General features: G+C 37.5%; 1 protein-coding gene across 1 annotated transcript in view; it reads right to left on the reverse strand.

Annotated features, from left to right (window-relative positions):
- Positions 1-23894, reverse strand: part of raver2 (ribonucleoprotein, PTB-binding 2) — a 90373-nt gene that overhangs the window by 23220 nt on the left and 43259 nt on the right. Inside the window, exon 4 of the mRNA XM_073852549.1 lies at positions 540-731. Coding sequence (XP_073708650.1) covers positions 540-731 — 192 coding nt within the window. The remainder of the gene's footprint in view (positions 1-539; positions 732-23894) is intronic.

The following is a 23894-nucleotide window of genomic DNA, read 5'->3' on the forward strand; positions in this document are numbered from 1 at the left end:
CATGGACAGCAAGCTAAATAAGCTTAACTTTATCTTACTGAAGGATTACATGAAATCGCGATCCAGACTGCATTAAACAGATTCACCCGCAGCTAGAACAAACATGGTTTGTGTCAACCACAATGCGTATTTTATAGTGAATTATCGTGTACCAAGGACATGAAACCAACCAAATTAAAGATAGCTTTTTAAAAACCAAAGTCCTAAAGCAAAACCTGTGTTTTGGAGAATATCAGTTAATGCTCAACACCACTGACAGTGTCTTCAGGACAGGCTGCTGGTTTATGTGGATCTGTCCAGCATGATGAAAATAGCCCTGCGGTTTATTTCAGGCCTCGGAAATGCAGCGGAGATCTGGAGATGTCTGAAACAGCAGGGTTTGTATGAATACTGTAATTAAACCGTCACCGCTGCTGTTTCACACATGCACGTGTGTGGGTTAATGCTTCTGGATGAATATGTGAGAAACACTCTTGTGGCTTGCTACGTGGTGATAAAGAGAATGTCCCTTGTCCCCCGTGAGCGTGCACGTCACTCACCACTCCCTGAGCGGCGATGAGGGCGGCGAGAGTGCTGCGTCCAGAGGTTCCTGGGGGACAGAGAGATAGACGTATCTCCTGACCCTGGATCAGCTGTCTGTCCATCTCCAGCAGCATGGCTTCAGCCTGCTCTGCCGTCTCATACTCCACCACAGCAAAGCCCCGCACCGGACTTCCCTCATCCTGAGCCAGCTGCAACACACACAGAGGAGATCAACAAATTTTCCCAAAGGCGTTTGATTGTGGTACATCTTTACAATCCAATTTTCTCTCGGTTCTTGCGACACATGATTATTTTATGAAACCAAAAAGTGAACAATTTCATTCATTTTCATTAAAATTCTCAACTGGATGCATCCTAAATAATGGAAGCAAAATTTATCCGAGAATATGAGCTCCGCTGGGTTGTGCAGAGCCTTAAGGAACCCACTGATCTGTGTCTTCTGGTGTTGATTTGTGAGATGCCTGCAGCTAAAGGATGTGGTTAATGATTGTGGCAGTCTGACATGAGAAATACAACTCCCACTGCATACTAAGCACTACTTTGATATTAGAACCGAAATTAAGGTTTAATTATTGAGTATTTTTCCTTGTGGCAAACATGAACATTTCTGTTTATTGATACTGTGGGGTCCAAACATCTGAGAGCACTAGTTCAAAATGTTTCAAAAGTTTTAACAGTAACAACAATTATTCAGGATAGTTCATCCCAAAATGGAAATTGTGTCATTAATTACTCACCTTCATGTTGTTCCAAACATGCAAGACCTTTGTTCATCTTCAGAACAGAAATGAAAGGAACACTCCACTTTTTTGGAAATAGGCTCATTCTCCAACTCCCCCCGAGTTAATAAGTTGAGTTTTACTGTTTTGAAATCCATTCAGCTGTGCTCCTGTTCTGGTAATATCACTCTTAGCATATCTTAGCATAGATCATTGAATCCTATTTGACCAATAGCATCGCGTTCAAAAACAACCAACGAGTTTCCATATTTGTTGTATTTAAAACTTGACTCTTCTGTAGTTATATCGTGTACTAATACCGGCGGAAAATGTAAAGCTGAGATTTTCTAGACCGATAAGATTAGGAACTACACTTCCATTCCGGCGTAATAGTCAAGGAAGTTTGCTGCCGTAACATGGCCGATATAACTACAGAAGAGTCAGGTTTTAAATAGGACCAGCATCGAAACTCGTTGGTCATTTTTTAACGTGATGCTATTGGTCTAATAGGATTCAATGATCTATGCTAAGCTATGCTAAAAGTGATATTGCCAGAACAGGAGAACGGCTGAATGGATTTCAAAATGGTAAAACTCAACTTATTAACTCGGGGGGAGTTGGAGAATGAGCCTATTTCCAAAAAAAGTGGAGTGTTCCTTAAAGATATTTCTGATGAAATCCGAGAGCTTTCTGACCCTGCATAGACAGGCAACGCAACTACCATGTTCAAGGCCAAGAAAGGTAGTAAAAACATTGTTAAAATCAGTGGTTCAACCGTATTTTTATTTTTATTTTAACAAACTTTATTCAACAATTTCTTCTCTACCATGTCAGTTCGACGGACTGTTCTAACGATGTCCTTACTACCTTTCTGGTCCTTGAATGTGACAGCCAGGGTTGCCAGATTTTCACAACAAAACCCAACCAATTTCTACTCAAAACTAGCCCAATTTCGAAGGCTAGTTTCGAGGGGGGTCCCCCGGTAAAAATCGCATTCCAAGGGTTAAATACATGTTTTTTTGGTGGGATTCCTCTGTAAAATTAGCATTCCAGGAGCTTAATATTACATTATTGTGGTCACTTCAACCCGTGAACATGAAACCGACTGCAACAGTGTTAAAGTAGCCCAATTTCACGGGAAAACCGCAGGCTTGGCAACACTGGTGTCAGTTGCACTGCTGTCTACGCAGGGTCAGAAATCTCATAAAAATATATTAATTTGTGTTGCAAAGATGAACAAAGGTCTTACTGATTTGGATTTTTAATTTTTGGTTAACTATCACTTTTAAGTTACTACTTTTTGACATACAAATGTGATAGTTTGTTTTATAAAAACTACTAATAAAAAGAAATCCTTTACATGTTTAGAAAAAAAGTAATTACTATGCATAAAACAAGTGCGTAACCAAGCAGCATATCACAGCATATCATCTTTGCGGAGTCAATGAGAAACACTGTGCGTTACTACAGTAGCTTCACGTCAGGAACAGAGATGACGTCATTTCAGGCTTTCATTAATCCAGCCGTGTCCTGATCTAAAACTAGACTCTGTCTGTGGGAGAATGTGCTCTGCTCCAGCAGGCAAGTCAATTCCTTGTTTAGAGTTCTTTCGATGACTCTTAATGGGGTGAAGAGAAATCTGGCTTTGGTTTTAAAGAAATACAAATGATACAGTTGCAATTTAAATTATTTAACCCATCAGAGACTACAGAACTTTACAAATAAAAGCTTTTCTGAAGATCCAAGACTTAATAAAAATTGCATCTACAACAGTTTACTGACATTAAAAGTGATAATGTCAATATATAATGTAACGTTTTTGAGTTATTCCCTATATATAAACCCTATTCAACATTGCTGTTTTAACTCACTTATTTTTATGGTAGGGAACAAAATTGTCTTAAAACACAATTCAGCCTTTAGAAACTCCATTAAAAAAACAGAATTAGTTTGGTGTGTTACACATACAAACATTCAGCCTGTCCATGTGCTGAAGTTAAGTAGCAAATAAGGTAAAGTCAACAGAGCTCTCACAAAAGCTATACAGAAGAAATAGTTTTATTATATTAGAAAGTCTAAGGCTACATGAAGATTTTCAAGACATTAAAAGTTCCTAGAGACACAGCTGGTAGCCTTGTTCCTTAGTTTAAAGTGTGAAAACCTTTCAAGATATTGAACAAAAAAAGCACAATATCATGAAATGTTTGATCAGAGCAACTAAGAAAAAGCTGAAATATACTGCTAATGTCTTGCAAGATGACCTGACAAAAGGAGGAACAACATTTCAATGCAGAGTATATAAGATGAACACGAGACAAGTATGGCCTTCATGTTGAGGCATCTTGCCGAATACCACTCTTGACCAAAAAGAACAAAATGGCCGACTTGAACATATTAAAATTAGTTTGGAAGACCTGTGGAGTTCTGGAAGAATGTCTTATGGAGTGATGTGACCAAACTGGAACTTTTTTGGGCCTATGGATCAGTGGTATGTCTGGTGCAAAAAAGCCAAAGCTGTTGTTTTACAGTAGCAGGAAGTGGAAACCAGAACCATATGAAGGATATCATGGACTCTTGAAGTATCAGGCCATTTTGGCAAGAATTGTGATGCTACTGGTGCAAAGACTGAAGCTGATGATCAATGGACTTTTCTGCAGGACAACCATTCCAAAGTATACATCCAAATCTTCTTATGCTTGGTTCAGGGATCAGTTATAGAATGATCTTGAGTGGCCTGATCAGTCTCCAGATTTAGTTCTCATTGAATATATTTGGTTAAATTTAAAGAAAGCAGTGGCAATGTGAAAACCAAAGATTACCAGTGTGAATGTTTATTGGTGGCTTTAAAGAATAAAAGATCCTGCACCAAATTTCACTTTTGGAGGTTGAATAATTTTGAACATAAATATTTAGAGCCAATTAGATTTTTTGTTTCATTCTTCATCAACTTACGTTCTCAGAATTACACAAATGTGTGTTAATAAACTTTCTTTAATAGTGTACTGATGCACAAAATTTTCACAAATTTTTTTCTGTGCAGCAAAATGTCTTGCAAGTCAAGGGGTTTGAATAATTTTGATTGCAACTGTATGTTAAACATGAAATAGAATAACTTTTTACACTTACAAGATCTCTAACATGCACTGCCTCTACAAAGTACCATGGTCACTTAAGCCACACTTACAGATGTTTGAACAAATGTATTCTGCATGTATCCTATGCCCAAGACACGTCAAATCAACTCGCAAACAAGCATATTTAACGCTTGTGATTCACTTTAAAAAATCTTCCACATGCACACAAGCATACTTGTAAATATGCTAAAGACTCTCTAAACCCCAGCACAATTACCAGGCAGTGTCTTTGAATCTCGCAGTCCTTGTGAGGAACCTCACAGGGAATCAAGAAGATTTACAAGGTGAGCTTGAGTGAACACACACAAACGCACACTCTCTCCAGATGTGTTGTGAGGTGTTGCCTTTCATCAATGTGCGTCATTTTGTTGAACTGGCCTCAAGGGAGTCCAGCGGCGCCTCATCAAAACATCTCCACCAACTGCCAGGGACTTATCAGTGGAAAGAACTGCCTACTCTATCCACTCCTTCATCATGTTCGGATTAAAGCTAACATATCTTCCATGGCTCTTTGGTAGTCTGGATCATGTTAAACACTGACCTTAAATTCAGTCACTTCAGTCAATTATTCAGAACAATGACTCCTGTGCCTAATTCAGACTGATTTACAGACTGGTTCATAACAAAGAATCAGACTAATTAAGGGTTTTATTTAGTGCTGTCAATCGATTAAAAAAAAGAAACTAATTTACTACACATTTTTTTTCTGAAATTAATTGTGATTAGTCGTGATCAACAATCTTCACATAAACCCATTATTTTACATTTTGTAATGCAGTTCAACTGGAAAAAAATTATTGTTAATTTTGACAGAACTAGTTTTTATTGTTTTATACTGTTCAGTTGTGAATAGCAAGAACAAACCAAAAGAACGTTTTGTTAACTTGTTTAATGTCTATATATTATATATTTCATGCTGCTCAATCTCTTTCATAACTGTTTTGTTAGAACGTTGACTGCTGTGTTTCATTCAGACTGATTCACAAACTTTGATTCATTACTGTCACGTATCTGATCGATCCTGTCATCATGAACTCTTGCACCACACTTCTGGACTGCAATCCCCACAAGCCACTGCACCAATCACTGCACACACCTGCTCCTCGTTTTCCACTGCACTGATTGCTGCACACACCTGTTTCACATTTACCCACATGCATTTAAGCCACAGACACACACAGCTCTTCGCAAAGTCTTATTGTTCCATCTGGTCTTTATTTCCGAGCGTTTCTTTCCGTGTTTGTTTTCCCTGTGTTTGATTCCTGGACTACTCCCCGTGTTTTGATTCTCGCTGCCAGCCCCGACCTTTCTGCCTGTTTTTTGACGACGATTTCTGCCTGCTCCTTTGTGTTTGTTTGTTTTGTGTCATCTAATAAATGCTGCAAATGGATCAGAACGTCTCTGACCCTCCTTGTGACAATTACAAAGAATCACACTAATCAAGAGATTTGTTCACATTTTGTGAGGTTAGCGAGAAGATTATTAATTTGTTTATTGTAAATATAATATACATTTTGTGCCACAGTGCATCTCTTTCTCAAACAGATTCAGTCCATGATTGGCTCTTTGCTTGCTTTTAACTGATTCAAAGATTGATTCATTACAAAAACGCACAATTAAATAGTTTTACCTTTTACCTTTAACAATGTCAAATCAATTAAACATAGTGTAAAGTTGTTCTATTACATTTTGATTCACTAACATTTTCACATTCTGTGCCGTTCATTTTTTTTTTTTTTCAATTTGTGCAGTTAACAAGTAGAAATCAAATGAATATTAAATACGTTACAAAAGAGAGTATACCCCTCACATTTCAGCAACCATTTTTCATTCATTCATTCATTCAACTTTATTTATAAAGCACTTTACAACCACCCAACGGCAGACCAAAGTGCTGAACAATAAAACAAGATAAAACACACACAGTACATAATATACATTAAGACAGCACTAGGATTACCCACATACACAATACATTTAAAACTATCCAGCAATATCAATTCAGGTATCGAAGGCCAAGGAAAAAAGGTAGGTTTTAAGGTGAGACTTGAACAAGGACAGCGAAGGGGCCTGCTTGATGTAGAGAGGTAAAATATTCCATAATTTGGGGGCAGCCACTGCGAATGAACGATCACCTCTCAGTTTACGTCTGGTTTTTGGGACTCTAAGAAGCAGTTGTTCTGCTGATCTAAGAGCACGCGATGGTTTATAGGGATGAAGCAGTTCTGATATATAGTGTGGGGCAGAGCCATTTAGAGATTTAAAAACAAACAAGAGAATTTTAAAATGAACTCTATATTGCACAGGCAGCCAGTGAAGCGAGGACAAGATGGGGGTAATATGCTCGAACTTGCGACTCCCCGTTAAGAGACGTGCTGCAGCATTTTGGACCAACTGCAGACGGGCCAACAAAGACCCACTTATCCCCAGATATAATGAATTCCAGTAATCCAGGCGGGTAGTGACAAAGGCATGGATTACAGTTTCAAATTGTTTTCTAGAAAGAAATGGTTTTATTTTCCTCAGCTGTCTCAGCTGAAAAAAGCTAGACTTGACTACCGTCCCTATTTGTTTGTCCAACCTGAGATCAGAATCGAGTTTAACCCCAAGGTTAGTGATAGTCGGTTTAACATACTGGGCTAGGGTGCACAAATCTACCGTAGAAGTCAGAGTTATATCTCCAAAAACCATGACTTCCGTTTTCTTATCATTAACGCTTAAAAAGTTTTGGGCCATCCAAGACTTTATCTCATCAAGGCACTGAAGCAATGGTCCTACAGTATCACTTCTTTTAATGGGAATGTAGATCTGGGTGTCGTCGGCATACAGATGGAAAGACATGCCATGCCTCCTAATTATTGACCCAAGGGGAAGCAAATAGAGAGAAAAAAGAAGAGGACCTAACACCGAGCCCTGTGGGACTCCATACAGCAGAGGGGCAGAAGAGGAGACATACTCCCCAATGCTGACGCTAAATGTTCGTCCCTCCAGATAGGACTTAAACCAGTCAAGCGCTACCCCTTTAACGCCCACCCATTTTTCCAATCGCGAGATTAAAATGTCATGGTCTACAGTATCGAAAGCAGCGGTTAAATCCAGAAGCACAAGAATAACACAGTCTCCAGAATCTGTAGCTAAAAAGATGTCATTAAAAACTTTCAACAAAGCTAGTTCCGAACTGTGCTGGGCCCTAAAGCCAGACTGAAATATTTCCAGCAATTTATGATCTTCCAAAAAATTCATTAATTGGTTACACACTACCTTTTCAAGTACTTTTGACAAAAAGGGTAACTTTGAGATAGGTCTAAAATTTGTAAGATCTGCAGTGTCCAGTCCAGGTTTTTTGAGCAGGGGTAGCACTTCTGCATGTTTAAACTTGTTAGGGAACACTCCTGAGAGCAAACTACTATTAACAAGTGCTAAGGCAGATGGCCCTAGAGTGGAAAATACCTCCTTGAAAAATCGAGGGGGAAGAGCATCATATGGGGAACCTGAGGGCTTTAAATGGCTGACGATCTCCTGTAACATATCCAAATTCACAGGCTCAAACTTGTCAAATAGAGCTATACAGTGAGGAACGACAGAAGGATCGCTTGAAACAGGCTGGATAAGTGCTCTAATAGAGCATACCTTATTAATAAAGAAATGTAGAAAACGCTCACATGTCGATCGGGAGGCATCAACACCTAGAGAGTGTGGGACATTGAGCACGGAGTCAATAGACCTAAACAGAACGCGGGGCTTGTTATGATTTAGTAAAATAATTTCTGTGAGGTATTTTCTCTTGGCTTCTTTTATGATCGCCTGGTACCTGCTCCAGCTGTCTCTAAGCATATATAGTGACACGTGTAAATTGTCTTTCTTCCATTTACGTTCAGCTTTACGGCACTCGCGTCTGGCGGCGCGAGCCATATCATTTTGCCAAGGTTCAAATTTTATTTTAGGCTTTCTGAGTTTCAGTGGTGCCACAGAGTCTATAGCGACTTGGTAGGTGTTATGCAGCCACGAGCTAAGCTCATCAGTGTCCATCAATTCAGGGATAACACCAATAGAGTTGAAAACAGAAGTGAACTGAGCAGAGGTGGAAGAATTAATAATACGGCAGGGTCTGGCAAGGGTGTGTGGTTCATCTATATTAAAGACAACCGGAATCTCGAATAGTATAGGCATATGATCCGAAAACCCGGCAACACAAATTTCCAAGTTGGAGACAGGCAGACCATAAGATAACACAAGGTCGAGTGTGTGACCGCGTTCCTGTGTGGGACCACATACAAACTGTTCAAGGTTAAAAGAGTCAATGAGTTGCAAAAATTCCTTTGCCATCTGGTTACCAGGACAACACACATGGATATTAAAATCGCCGACAATGAGCACACGATCGTACCTAGGCATAAATTCTGCCAGAAAAACTGAAAAGTCATTTATAAAATTCTTATTGTACTTGGGAGGGCGGTAGATAACCGCACATAACACCGTGTGAGGACGGCCCAGCTCAAATAAACTCAGTTCAAAGCTGGTAGACAGAGGGGGAGGCGATAGCTGTTTGCATTTGTAAACATTCTTGTAAACAGTTGCTATCCCTCCCCCACGTCCCGAAGTTCGCGGAGAATTAAAAAAGCAGCAGTCGTGCGGTAAAAGTTCAGAAAAAGCATCGGACTCACCAATCTTCAGCCATGTCTCAGTCACACAGAGAAGGTCCAATCCACGAGAGGTAAAAAGATCCTTTAAGATAAAAGTTTTATTTGCTAGCGATCTAGCATTTACTAGGCCAATCCTAGCAGGCGCCGGAGGATTCGCGGTGCTAGCACTCTGGGGGGCTGAGCAAAGAGGCCGTAGATTCTGCAGATTTACCCCACGCCAGCGTAGACGAGAATAGCAGGATGTGCGAGGCTGGAAAACCTCCTCCAGACAACCGACGACAGGTACCAACCATGCGTCGACAGGATCCAGGAAGCGCCGAGGGATATAGAGGTGAGGCACTGCTCTGTGCTTATCCATGGAAGCCACAGAACAGTGGGCCAAAGAAATCTTCAATTTCAGCAGTCTACCGCTACGTTTACCCCGTCGGCGATAACGCTTGCGCCGATCGTGTAGAACCGGGTGGCAGCGTAGATAAGCTGGAATATCTGACAGCAACGGGGGAAGGGGCTTGTGTTCATTTAACTTTCCAAGTTCCTTGGCACAGGGTCGAAGATCTAATAACGTTTTATGATCATACACCAGTAGCGCGTTTGCATTACGGAAAACAAATAAGACTGACGAAACAAACAGTACAAATCCCCACGGCGTGAGAAGGGACGAGCGGGACTGACGGCGAGCCGAACACACTGGCGCCATCTTTTCCTATTCCATTTTAGTATATCTTCTCCAGGGACAAAACAATAGAAATTAAACTGTGGCTATATTTTAGAGTAATCAATGTGCAGCTTGTATAGCTGTATAGATTTATTGTCCCCTGAAAATTACTCAACATACAGCCATTATTGTCAAAACAGCTGGCAACAAATGTGAGTGGACCCTAAGTGAACTTGTCAGAATACTGTGTTAGCACCATTGTTATCTGGCACTGGCTTTGAATTGACCAGAGCTGCACAGGTTGTAGCTGGGATCCTTTTCCACTCCTCACGGAGCTGCTGGACGTTACACACTCCACCTTACGCTTGAGGATGCCCCAGGGTGCTTAATAGGGTTCAGGTCTGGAGACATACTTGGCCACCCCATCACCCTCACCTTCCTGAGCAAGCAGTTATCATCTTGGTGGTGTGTTTAGGATTGTTATCATGTTGGAAATCACCCGTTCTGCCTAGTTTCTGGAGGGAAGGCATCATGTTCTGCGTCAGAATGTACAGTACAAAATAGAATCCATGTTTCCCTCAATGAACTGCAGCTCCCCTCTTATGCAGCCCCAGACCATGATGTTACCACCATGCTTGACTGTAGGCAAGACACACTTTTCTTGGTACTCTTCACCAGGGCATCACCACACATGCTGGACACCATCTGAGCCAAACAAGTTTATCTTGTCGTCTCATCAGACCACAGGACATGGTTCCAGTAATTCATGCTCTTGGACAGGTTGTCTTCAGCAAACTGTTTGCGGGCTTTCTTGTGAGCCAGCTTCAGATGAGGCTTCCTTCTGGGACGACGCCTATGCAAATCGACTTGTTGCAGTGTGCGGCGTATGGTCTGAGCACTGACAAGCTGACCTTCTACTTCTGCAACCTTTAAAGCAATGCTGGCAACACTCATGCATGTTTTTTGAAGCCTGGTTCTGCACCTGACGTACAGAACGAGTGCTCAACTTCGTTGATCGACCCTTGCAAGGACTGTTTTGAATGGAATCCATCTTGGAAATCCTCTGAATCTCTTATAGCCTTGGCCATCTTTGTGGAGAGCAACAAAGCATTTCTAATTTTTAAAATTCTCAGAGAGTTATCTTCAGAGAGCCATGATATTCTATGTTGAACATCCAGTGGTCAGTATGAGAGAATTGTACTAAAAACATCTAATTTTAACTGCTCTTATACAAGATACACAAGTTTGTATGGTCCTGTCAAGCAGACAAAAACATAAACATGATGAATAGGACATGTGGCTTTGCATGATTAAACAACATACTGCTGTTATCACTTAGGGTGTACTTACTTTTGTTGCCAGCTATTTTGACAATAATAGCTGTATGTGGAGTTATTTTCAGAGGACAGTAAATCTATACTGCTATACTCTAAAATATATCCAAGTTTCAGATAGTATTGTCCCTTCATAATTTTTTTTTTCCCCGAAACAGTCATAAGGGTAATTTTTTTCAGAAATTAAGATTTGAAAGCTGAATAACGAAACTTCATATTGATGTATGGTTAGAATAGGACACTGGTTAGGATAGGACAATATTTGGGATACAACTATTATACAACTATTTGAAAATCTGTAATTTGAGGTGTGCGAAACAAAAATTGAGAAATTAGTTTTGATATATTTATGGTAGTAAATTTACAAAATATCTTCATGGAACATGACCTTTACTTAATATCCTAATGATATTTGGCATAAAAGAAAAATCAATCATTTTGACCCATACAATGCATTTTTGGCTGTTTCTACAAATATACCCATGCTCCTTAAAGGAGCAGTTCACTTTCAGAACAAAAATTTACAGATAATGTACTCACCCCCTTGTCATCCAAGATGTTCATGTTTTTTTTTTCTTCAGTCGTAAGGAAAGCATGTTTTTTGAGTAAAACATTTCAGGATTTCTCTCCATATAATGGACTTCTATGGTGCCCCCGAGTTTAAACTTCCAAAATGCAGCTTCAAAGGGCTCTAAATGATCCCAGCCGAGGAAAGAAGGGTCTTATCTAACAAAACAATAGGTTATTTTCTGAAAAAAATTAATAAATAAATACAATTTATATAATTTTTAACCTCAAATGCTCGTCTTGTCTAGCTCGGCAAAAAGTGTATAAGTTGTAAATGTTTTTAGAAAATAACTAATCATTTAGCTAAATAAGACTCGGCTGGGATCATTTAGAGCCCTTTGAAGCTGCATTTTGGAAGTTCAAACTCGGGTGCACCATAGAAGTCCATTATATGGAGAGAAATCCTGTAATGTTTACCTCAAAAAAACATTTCTTTACGACTGAAGAAAGAAAGACATGAACATCTTGGATGACAAGGGGGTGAGTACATTATCTGAAAATTTTTGTTCTGAAAATGAACTTACTCCTTTAAGTTTTGTGGTCCAGTGTATTATACATATATGTTGTGCCGCCTAGTTTTTTTTTTTTCTCCATAACATACAATTCACAAGTTCACAACTCCTGAATAGCAGTGCAGTAAACACTGGTGCACAGCCTTCATACAGCCTGAGAGAAAGAAAGAGATAGATGAAGAAGAAAGGATGAAGGTTGAATCGAGTGGGTGGAAGAAGCTGATCAGCTATTGGCAGTTACTCAGTTGGAAATGAGGCTCCTGAGGGAACACATATAGAGGAAAGAGAGAAAAAGAGGAGCTCTGGAGAGAGTGAGTGAATGAATGAACGGATAATGTCCTAGTGACAGCGAAGAAGATGGAAAATAAGGAGCGCCGAAGAAGAGACAGGATGTTGAGAGAATGTGAGATGAAGACGGGCTGATTAGAGGACAGACAGAGAGGAGTGATATAAAGGATGACGGAAGCAGAAAAGGAAACAGTCAGATTCAAAGCGGGACCTTATACATGCGCACAGACACGAATACATACATGGTGCTGAGGATGTAGGAAACCATGAATCTGTAATGTGTACTAGTGTGGCCTGGATATTTCTTTCACACTGTCACACACACACACACACACACACACACACACACACACACACACACACACACACACACACACAAGGCGTACGTCCTTGGCAGTAATAAGTGGTGCGGTATGTCTCGGAGGAACCCGGGCTTATCTGTGCCAGTTAAAATGCAGTCAGGACAGCGTATGTAAAAGTCTAAATATAGAGAAGGAAAAGCATTCGTCATTTGGAAGAGTGTCAAACATTTGTGTGTGTGTCCGTTTGAAGACTACCGTGAATGCACACCATTCTCAGAATCTACAGTACCTTCCCAGAGGAACATTATACAACTCTTCTATAGATCAGCAGTTTGTCAGATTACATTTCATTTTAATGCCAACTCAGGTATTTCATCGAAAATTCCTTGAAATTTATAGAGCTGAGAGCAGGAAACATCAAGGGTTAAACACATGTGAATATGATTAAAATCCTGTGGATGTTTTTGATACCAAACTTCCGGAGTTATTTGAAAGTGAAAATGTAAATGAACTTATTCAAGCGGCACCTAGACTTGAACGGGTGTGTAATTGCTTGAGTAGCAGGTGGTTCCATCCCACCAAATTCAGTTTCTCTGTGTTTTGTGGTTTTTGATGCTCCAATAAATTTAGAAGAATACAATAGAAGAAGCAAACTAGATAATCATTGCCATATAGTAAGAAAAAAACTATAAAATTAATGTGCGCTGATGCAGATTATTTGTTCTTGGAAGAATTTGATTGAGTTCACAGATATTACAAGCAATAAGAGATGATTTCCTCTCTTATAGTAATAGTTATAGTGCTGTATTCTAGCACTAAATCTTTAAACCCATGATTATCTATTATCTGCCAATAACAGGTACATTGCAAACATTAATGTTTTGAGAAATCTGAGCATAGTTGGTGACACTGCTGAGAAATCTAGATGAGATACACAGAGTGAGATTGTTTAATGTTTCTGAAATGTGTTTTACATTTTTTTAATGTAATTTATTCCTGTGAGAGCAAAGCTAAATTTTTAGCAGTCATTAATCCAGTATTCAGTGTCACATGATTGTTCATAAATCATTTTAATATGCTGATTTGCTGCTCAAGAAACATTTTTATTATTATCAATGCTGAAAACAGCTGTTCTGCATAATATTTTTTGAGGAAATATTTTTTCATTGATGAATAGATAAAAAAACGCATTTATTAAAAAAAGACTTTGTAACATTATAAATGTATTTTCTGTCACTTTTGTTCAATTTAATGCATCCTTCCTGAATAAAAGTAACCATTTCTTTTAAATATATAATTTTTGAATGGTACACTACCAGTCAAAAGTTTTTGAACAGTAAGATTTTTAATGTTTTTTAAATAATTCTCTTCTGCTCACCAAGCCTGCATTTATTTGATTCAAAATACAGCAAAAGCAGTAATATTGTGAAATATTTTTACTATTTGAAATAAACTGCTTTCTGTTTGAATATATTTTAAAATGTAATTTATTCCTATGATCAAAGCTAAATTTTTTAGCATCATTACTCCAGTCTTTAGTGTCATAAGATCCTTCAGAAATCATTCTAATATGCCGATTTGCTGTTCAAGAAACATTCTATTACTATTATTATTATCAATATTTAAAACAGTTGAGTATTTTTTTTTAGGATTCTTCGATGAATAGAAAGATCCAAAGATCCAAAGAGCATTTATCTGAAATAAAAGGCTTTTGTAACATTATACACTATACCATTCAAAAACTTTGAGTCAGTATATTTTTTTTCTATTCATCAAAGAAATAATTCTACTCAGCTGTTTTCAACATAATAATAATAAATGTTTTTTGAGCAGCAAATCGGTATATTAGAATCATGTCTGAGGGATCATGTGACTAGAGTAATGATACTAAAAATTCACAGGAATAAATTACAGTTTAAAAATATATCTAAATAGAAAACAGTCATTTTAAATATTAAAAATATTTCAAAATTGTACTGTTTTTGCTGTATTTTGAATCAAATAAATGGAGACTTGGTGAGCAGAAGTGTCTTCTGTAAAAAATCTTACTGTTCAGAAACTTTTGACTGGTAGTATTTATGTGAAATTTTGAAAAATCCAAGAAGCAGGAAACGTAAGAAAAGGCCTCCATTTGCTCTCAATTTAATCAGATTTATGTCTAGGAAAAACAGTTTTGGAAAAATCTCATATTAAAAAGACATATTTGTGATTTTTCTTTTTTATAGGCTTCCTCTGTTTCATGTTCAGGCTTTTAAAACGCCCACCTATCCAGACTTTGCACTTAAACACACACACACACACACACACACACACACACACACACACACAAATTTGCACATAACCACACACACAAACAGCTCCAGATGAGTTTGTTACATCTCTTGTTTCAAAAAAAAAAAAAAAACAGTGATAAGAGATGGCATATGAAAAACAGATATTTAGAGACATAGAAAAAAGGAAACTGTCACCACCCATGGCTCTTATCACAGCCGAAGACACCACACACAAAGACTAGCAAAATCAAACAGGAAGTAGATTTGTCTGTATGTATATGATGACAGGCTTCAGTATGACAAATTGGAGCTCAGTAAACCTGCTGAGCTGCACAAATGGCAAACTATTCTCTCTCTTGGCCCAAACTAATTCTGTCATGAGTCTGTATCCTGCAGGGCACTTGACACAAATCGAACACAATAATGATACTCCATGAGTTTTCCTGTGTTAGGCCTTGTATGTACAAACACTTTACTAGACAGGAAGGAGAGAGTGGTCAGGTGTCTGCATGAATGGGTGCAGTCAAACCCACTGTAGTCTCACACCGCAAGACCTTCAGAAGGTCTGGACTCCATTGCAACCTTCATTGGCCAAGAACTGCCCAAAAAGCTGTCTGACAAACATAAAGCAGTTTGTTTTGTTTAGCATCATGTTTAGGGATATGAAAATAGAGTTGGGTATCGTGAATTTTATCGATTTCGATTCTGATTCTGCTTATTGATTCCAATTCTTAACAATTCCTAGTTTCGATTCCAATAACATAAAAAATTCGGTCAGACATTTTTATTCTGTATTTTTACAAAGCTTTCTGTTGCAGCTGAATAACATGAGCAAAAATCAGCAGCCTATAGAACACAAAATGAACTTTTGTCTATGGTTTAACAAAAAATACCACAGCAAAAACAACTAGACTAATATAAACTTCAAACATGAAATAGTTACAGACAAGTAAACAGTCAGTAATAAAATAGGAACAAGCAAATAAATGAGCAATAGCATAAATAAATACAACTGAACAAATTACAGGTACAGCAATTTAAATCAAAAGTTTAAAAATAGTGCATAGTTTTCCTTGTATAATTACAATATAGATTAATCCTCATTAAAGTTACGAAAGAATGCTTTTTTGTTCTTGGATTAGCACGTTTATTAGGCTGCTGTCTCTTTAACACCAATCGCACACGGATCTAAAAATACTGTTAAACATGCGGTTATTTTCTAAATACTTTTTAACCTCAAACACTCATATTGCCTAGCTCTGCATGAACTCTGTGTATTCCGGTTAAAGGCAGTTAGGGTATGTCGAAAAACTGTCATCTAATTTTCTCCTCCAACTTCAAAATTGTTCTACATCGCTGTTTTACCTTCTTTTGTAAAGGGTGTTTGATCTTCTTTGCACATTTACTTTGTAAACACTGGGTCGGTACTTCTGCAGCGATGTAGGACGATTTTAAAGTTGGAGAAGAAAATGAGATGGGAGTTTTTCGACATACCCTAAGTTTTAGATTATCAAGTATATAAATTGTCAATTTTTTTGTAGAAAATAACCAATCGTTTCATGAGATAAGACCCTTCTTCCTCAGCTGGGATCGTTTAGAGCCCTTTAAAGCTGCATTTAAACTTCATTTAGGAAGTTCAAACTCGCGGGCACCAAAGAAGTCTACTTTATGGAGAGTAACCCTGAAATGTTTTCCTCAAAATGCATAATTTCTTTACAACTGAAGAAAGAAAGACAAGAAGGCGGTCAGTAAATTATCCTTAAAGTTTTGTTCTGGAAGTAAAATTCTCCTTTAAAGAACACAATTCATAAGTTTCTAGGAAATCCCATAGAATTCATCCAATCAGATGCCAACTTCCAATTTCCTGATGTGTTTCCCATTTTGCCAACAACGGTCCATGGGCGTGATGTCTGAAGCTGAAACTACACCCACTGAGACGTTCAACCGCCAGCTATTACTGACCTCAGGCCAGAGAAATCAATACAGAAACCACCTCCATTTAAAAACACACACAAACAGTATACCAAACCATAAAGTACTCCATCAAAAGCATATATTGTAGCTGGACGTCTGCATGGCGTGTTCCCTCTGGCTCGGACATGTTCTATTTCGTCTTATAAATGGCTGACCTTTGAGAGTGATAGAAAGACCCTAGTGGGATCCGGAGAAAAAAGGGGGCACTAGGCAGCATGAATGAAAGAATAATGTCAAGGCAGTGGTGAAATACAAAAAAAATTCAGCCTTATGTAACTTGGTATAAGATCAAGGTTTTTTTGAAGAAAACAAGAAAATTTAGTCAGTGTTTGTCCATACAAAACCATCTCTAGGGATTTCTTTAAACTTCCCCTAATCACACGAGTCCACCTTGAGAAGATATTTTAGTTCTTAGATATGGCTCCCAGGGGCCCTTTGTGCAAAATCCCAAGCAGGGTCAGAAATTAACTTTTCCATTAAGGGGCAATATTTGCCCCCTGGAATTGATTTTTTACATTTGTAAGGGCAATTTTTATAATCACCTAAATATTTTAATCATTATACTATGTTGTCTTTAATGTTAAATACTTAAATTTACCCAATTACTTTAAGATATATTTTAAACTGTTGTCAACAACAATAGACTGTTTAAATTTGTATCTAAATTATAGCTACATGTAAAAACAGGAGCTCATATGTGACCCTGGACCACAAAACCAGTCATAAGGTTAAATTTTACAAAACTGAGATGTATACATCATATGAAAGCTCAATAAATAAGCTTTCTTTTGATGTATGGTTTGTTAGGACAGGACAAAATTTGGCCGAGATACGTCTATTTGAATATCTGGAATCTGAGGGTGCAAAAAAATCAAAATACTGAGAAAATCACCTTTAAAGTTGTCCAAATTAAGTTCTTAACAATGCATTTTCCTAATCAAAAATTACATTTTGATATATTTACAGTAGGAATTTTACAAAAAATCTTCATGGAACATGATCTTTACTTAATTTCCTACAGATTTTTGGCATAAAAGAAAAATAAAAAATTTTGAACCATGCAATGTATTTTTGGCTATTGCTACAAATATACCCCAGCGACTTAAGACTGGTTTTGTGGTCCAAGGTCACATATATTGTAGAAACCTAAATTTTCTGTAAAGCGGTTTTGCAACGATTTGTATTGTGAAAAGCCCTCTACAAATAAACTTGAACTGAATTAAATTTAAACACCTTAAACACTTTTTTGTGACTATATTTTTTCCTAATATCTGTGAAAAAAGGTGGCCAACCAATAAGGCTTTTAGACACATGTCCAGAACTGTTGCTGTTACATAAAATGACTCACAAACAGACTGTTTCGCTAAGAAGGATTCAAATAACAGTTCTCCTGTCTATATACACAGGCTTTTATTGTTGTTAAACACGATAGCGAATGCAAAAATGGTCATGGCTGTTTGAAAACATGTAAATACAGTTTTCCTTTCTTCTCTGTCATAGGTGGGTGTCAAAAACGAAAAGCGAATTTGCATTTTTATCCAGCTGGTCAACAGCTTTTTCCTGCATTGGTAGAATAAACTTGTGCTGTTATTGTCAACCAAAAAAAGCAAAACAGGTTTTATTAAAAAAAAAAAAAAAAAAAAAACTTAAAATAAAATATTAGATGAAACTCTAAAAAAGTAAATCAAAAATAAGAAATGACTAACTGAAATAAAATAAAGCACTACAATTACTAAAACTAAAATTGAAATAATAATTGAAATAATAATTGAAAAAATTGAAAAAATAATTAAAGCTAAATAGAAGTATTAAAAATAATAAAAAAACCACATAATTAAATTACTAAAATTTTAACTAAAATTAAAATGTAAAAAATTTAAGATTACGAGATTAAAGTCTAAATATTTTGAGAATAAAGTCAAAATTGCGAGAATTAATTTGTAGCAATTACAAGATGCATTTTGCACATGATTTATTCTCGTAATTCCGTCTTTATTCTCAAAACATTTCGGCTTTATTCTTGAAACATTTAGACTTCTTATTCTTCTTAATTTCCCCTTTACTCTCGTAATTTCGACTTTATTCTCAAAATATTTCAATTTCATTCTCAAAATATTTGATCTCGTAATTTTAGATTTTTTTTTCAACGTGGCACTAAAACGCCATCGTAAAAATTTTACAGATTGTATTGGTAAATTAGACAGCATTTTCATGCTGAAGATTTGAGTTGAACACTTCACCTTTACAAACCTAGGAGAAACATCACAACCTCGGAATAAATCACAAACCTAGAAAATGACAGATATACACATGCACTCAACATGCAAGCACTAACCCAAAGTGATATAATAAAAAATAAAAGCAATGTAAAAATGCATGTACAGCAAAACAATAAGGGGTAAATTTAAAAGCATGTCAATCCAAACATCTAAATGGATGCATACATTTTTTAAATGACCTACATGTGGTCATTAATAATGCAGCAGCATTAAAAAAAACACATCACTTAATCTGTCCGATCAATAAGTTTTTTTAGATATTAAACATTAATGGTTACTTCTTTTAAAAGTGTATATACTGTGTGCATCTTCACATTCCAACTAAGAAGGAGGTTGTCTTAAAAATGACATGTTTGTTTGTGGGTGTGTTATGACAGCCTTCAAAATCTACCAAGGGTGTCAGATCACGGGTCAGCAGATGATTGACCTTCATATCAGTCCAAAGGAAAACACAGAGACAAACAGAGAGCAGACAAAGAGACAGGGAGGGGAAGAATGGATAAAGAAAAACGGAAAGCAGCAATAACAAAATCAAAACTCTCCACTTGTGATTAATCACATCCACCTAAATATATCTGGATGGCACTGTGTGTGTGTCCAGCTGTCAGTCTTTGTGTGTATGTGAGTCCATCATTTGTGCCAGGGTCAGAATATGCCCATCATGCACAAGCTGAGTCATCTAATAACATAACTGCTGCTGTCTTTCTCAAAAAGAAAGGCAAAAGGAAGAGAGTTGACAGAAGGGAGGGGGGCTGCGAGATGAATGAGTGACAAATTGGGAGGTGAGATGTGAGAAAGAATAAAAAAAATAAAAAATAAAAAACACATATAATGGAGCTGACATTTCCTGTCACACTAAACTGAAGAGTTTTGTCATTTCATATCACACCATAGTGGTTTTGAGAAATACACTTCTGCTTCATGTGTGGACAGTCAAACATGACCTGGTCAACACTATAAATATCTATGATCAAGGTAATCTGCCAGTAAAAGTCATTTACTCACCCTCATGACAATGTGAATTTCATTCAAGGAACACAAAGGAGATATTCTTCCATTAAAATTGGTTCTTGTGTGTCTAGTGATAAGCGGAGGCATCCCAGGTATACAGTGCTGCTTGAAAGTTTGTGAACCCTTCAGAATTTTCAATATTTCTGCATAAATGTTACAATGGACCACAGAACCTTAGTCTTAAGTAGCACGGGTTTGTAGCAATAGCCAACAAAACGTTGTATGGGTCAAAATGATCAAAAATCATTAGGATGTTAAGTAAAGATCAAGATATCTTCCATGAAGATATTTTGTAAACTTACTACCGAAAAAATATAACAAAAAAAATATTTTTGATTAGTAATATGCATTGCTAAGACCTTTTTTAGACAAATTTACAGGCGATGTTCTCAATATTTAGATTTTTTTTGCACACAGAGATTCCAGATTTTCAAATATCGATCAAATATTGATCTATCCTAACAAACCATACATCAATGGAAAGCTTATTTGTTCAGATAATGCAGAAATCTCAATTTCCAAAAATTGACCCATATGATCCAAGGAGGTTTTGTGTAGAGACCTGCAATCCCGCGGGAGTACCGCGGGACCCGCGGGACCCAACGCAACAGAGTGCGGCGCGGGACAAAACTTGATGGGCGAGTGCGGGTGCGGGCGGGTAGAGACTCGTGTGTGTGCGGGATGCGGGAAAATAAAATGATTCGCGGGACTCCCGCAAAATAGAAATATCTAAACATAAAATATCTAAAAACAAAAAATTGTTATTCATCTATTGCACAAAAGCAGCAAGAACAACATAAATATGATCAGTAAGCGCAAGAATAGGCAGTTTCGGTTTAAAACTGGTTTGAAGTGTGAGCAATGTAGCCATCTGCTGATTTCTGGAGCGCATCGCCAATCAGTGGTGTTTAAGTTAAAATCCACTCACTGCTCAAAAGTATTGAACAGTGCTGAATATTGGGTGCTTACAAATTACAACACTCAAAGTGTAGACATGTACGAAAGATTAATTGTGCATAATATCCATTGTGTTATAAGAGCTTTATGAGATCGCGTATATACTGAGATGTCAGCTTTAAAGGAGCCTAGTTTGCATTCTGCCGTGGATGCAGGCATAGCTCATGTTTGCTTTTTTGTTAAGAATAACAGTGGTTTGTGAATGTTGATGCTTAGTCTAAATAACACATATTTTATCCAGAGCGTTTATGCTGGGGTTTAGTGGAACTTACAAGATGTTACAGAACTGTTTCATGTAAATTCAATCGATGTACAGAAAAAATCAATATAGATTAATTTTATGCGGGCTTTTGCGGGCGGGAGCGGGACAAATCATGAATGTCGCGGGCGGGAGCGGGACGAGATAACGTATATTTCTGCGGGAGCGGGCGGGTGCGGGACACAATCTTGCGGGAGCGGGCGGGAGCGGGACTGAAAAATCCGTCCCGCACAGGTCTCTAGTTTTGTGATCCAAGGTCATAAATATGACCCAAAAGAAGATCATATTTTCACAAAAATTCCTGAAAGCTGACAAAGAGAATCCAATCAAACAAACAAGACAAAAACATATACTTTGTCATTTATTTATTCTGGAAAATGATCCAATATTATCTGAGTGACAAAATACACTCTTAAAAATAAAGGTGCTTCACGATGCCACAGAAGAACCTTTTTTGTCTAAATGGTTCCGTAAGGAACCTTTAACATCTGAAGAACCTTTCTGTTTCACAAAAGGTTCTTTGTGGCAAAAGAAGGTTCTTCAGATTATAAAAAGGTAAGAAAGAGGTGGTTCTTCAAAGAACCTTTGACTGAATGGTTCTTTGTGGAACCAAACATGGTTCTTCTATGGCATCGCTGTGAAGAGCCTTTTAAAGCACCTACATTTTTAAGAGTGTATGTGAATCTCTAGGATTAGCAGTTAATTTGAAGGTGAAATTAGAGTCCATCTGTTCAGCTGTGTTTTTAATCAGTGGAATGACTATTAGGTGTCAGTGCGTGCCCAGTTTTATTTAAAGAACAGGGATCCATCAAAGTCATGTTTGTGGAAGTGAATCATGGCATTAACAAAGGAGATCTCTGAGGACCTCAGAAAAACAGTTGATGTTGCTCATCAGGCTATAATCAGACAGATTGTGTACAAATGGAGGAAAATCAAGACCATTGTTACCCTTCCTCAGGATTGGTCGACCAACAAAGATCACTCCGTAAGCAAGTTGTGTAATAGTCTACAAGGTTGCAAAGGACCCCAGGGAAACTTCTAAGCAACTAAAGGCCTTTCTCACATTGGCTAATGTTAATGTTCATAAGTCTGTCATCAGGAGAATACCGAACAACCATGGCGTGCATGGCAAGAAGAAAAAAAAAAGAAAAAACACTGCTGCTGCAGTTTGATAAAGATCATGTGGACAAGCCAGAGGGTTATTGGAAAATGACTTGTGGACAGATGAGACCAAAATAGAACTTTTTGGTTTAAATGAGAAGCATTATGTTAGGAGAAAAGAACACCCTGTGAATCTGTGAAACATAGTGGTGGTGGTATCATAATTTGGGCTTATTTTACTGCATTTGTTTTGTTCCAGGACATCTTGCCATCATTGATGGAACAATGAATTCTGAATTACACCTGCAAATTCTAAAGGAAAATGTCAGGACATCTGCCTGAGAAGTGAATCTCAAGAGAAAATGAGCAATGCAGCAAGACAACGTCTCCAAGAAAACAAGTCATTCTGAAAAAGAATGGTTAAAGAAGAATAAAGTTAATGTTTTGGAATGGTCAAGTCAAAGTCTGGACTTTAATCCAACTGAAATGTTGAGGAAGGACCTGAAGCAAGCAGTTTACAGGAGGAAACCCACCAACATCACAGAGTTAAAGCTGTTTTGTACTGAGGAAAGGACTAACATTCCTACAGGCAGTTGTGCAGGATTGATCAGCAGTTGCAAGAAAAATTTAGCTGCATTTAATGCTGCAAAAGGGGGTCACCCCGCTGAAAGCAAAGGTTCACATACTTTGCCACTGACAGATATGGATGAACACTGGATCATTTTTCTCAATAAATAAATGACAAAGTTTATATTTTGGTTTAACTGGATTCTCTGATGATCTTTTGGGTCATATTTATGCGGAAAATGATATAGAAAATGAAAGGTTCACAAACTTTCAAGCAGCACTGCTAGTTGTGTAGTTAAACTTCATAAATAGTAACAGCTGCCTCATTCAGTTTTAAGTTAATTAGCAGTATATTTAGCAGTATTATTTCAATGAAACGAGCAAAACAGTAGTCTAAAAAAATGTCAAAGTGTGACTGTCACAATAAAAGCTACAAACTAAGGGTAATTATATATACATGTCTGGTAACACTTCAGAACAGGGAACACATATTCACTATTAAATGTTTTCCTTGAACAAACTCCTGATTTCCTTTTAATAATAGTTAGCAAGGTAGTTGTTAAAGGGATAGTTCACCCAAAAAATGAAAATTCTGTCAATGATTACTCACCCTCATGTCGTTCCAAACCCGTAAGACCTTCGTTCATCTTCAGAACACAAATTAAGACAGTTTTGATGAATTCTAAGAGTCTTTCTGACCATACAGCAATGCAACTGCCATGTTCAAGGCCCAGAAAGGTAGTAAGGACATCGGTAAAATAGTCCATGTGTCATTA

This window comes from Garra rufa, chromosome 12, assembly GCF_049309525.1.
Source record: "Garra rufa chromosome 12, GarRuf1.0, whole genome shotgun sequence".
NCBI lineage: Eukaryota > Metazoa > Chordata > Actinopteri > Cypriniformes > Cyprinidae > Garra > Garra rufa.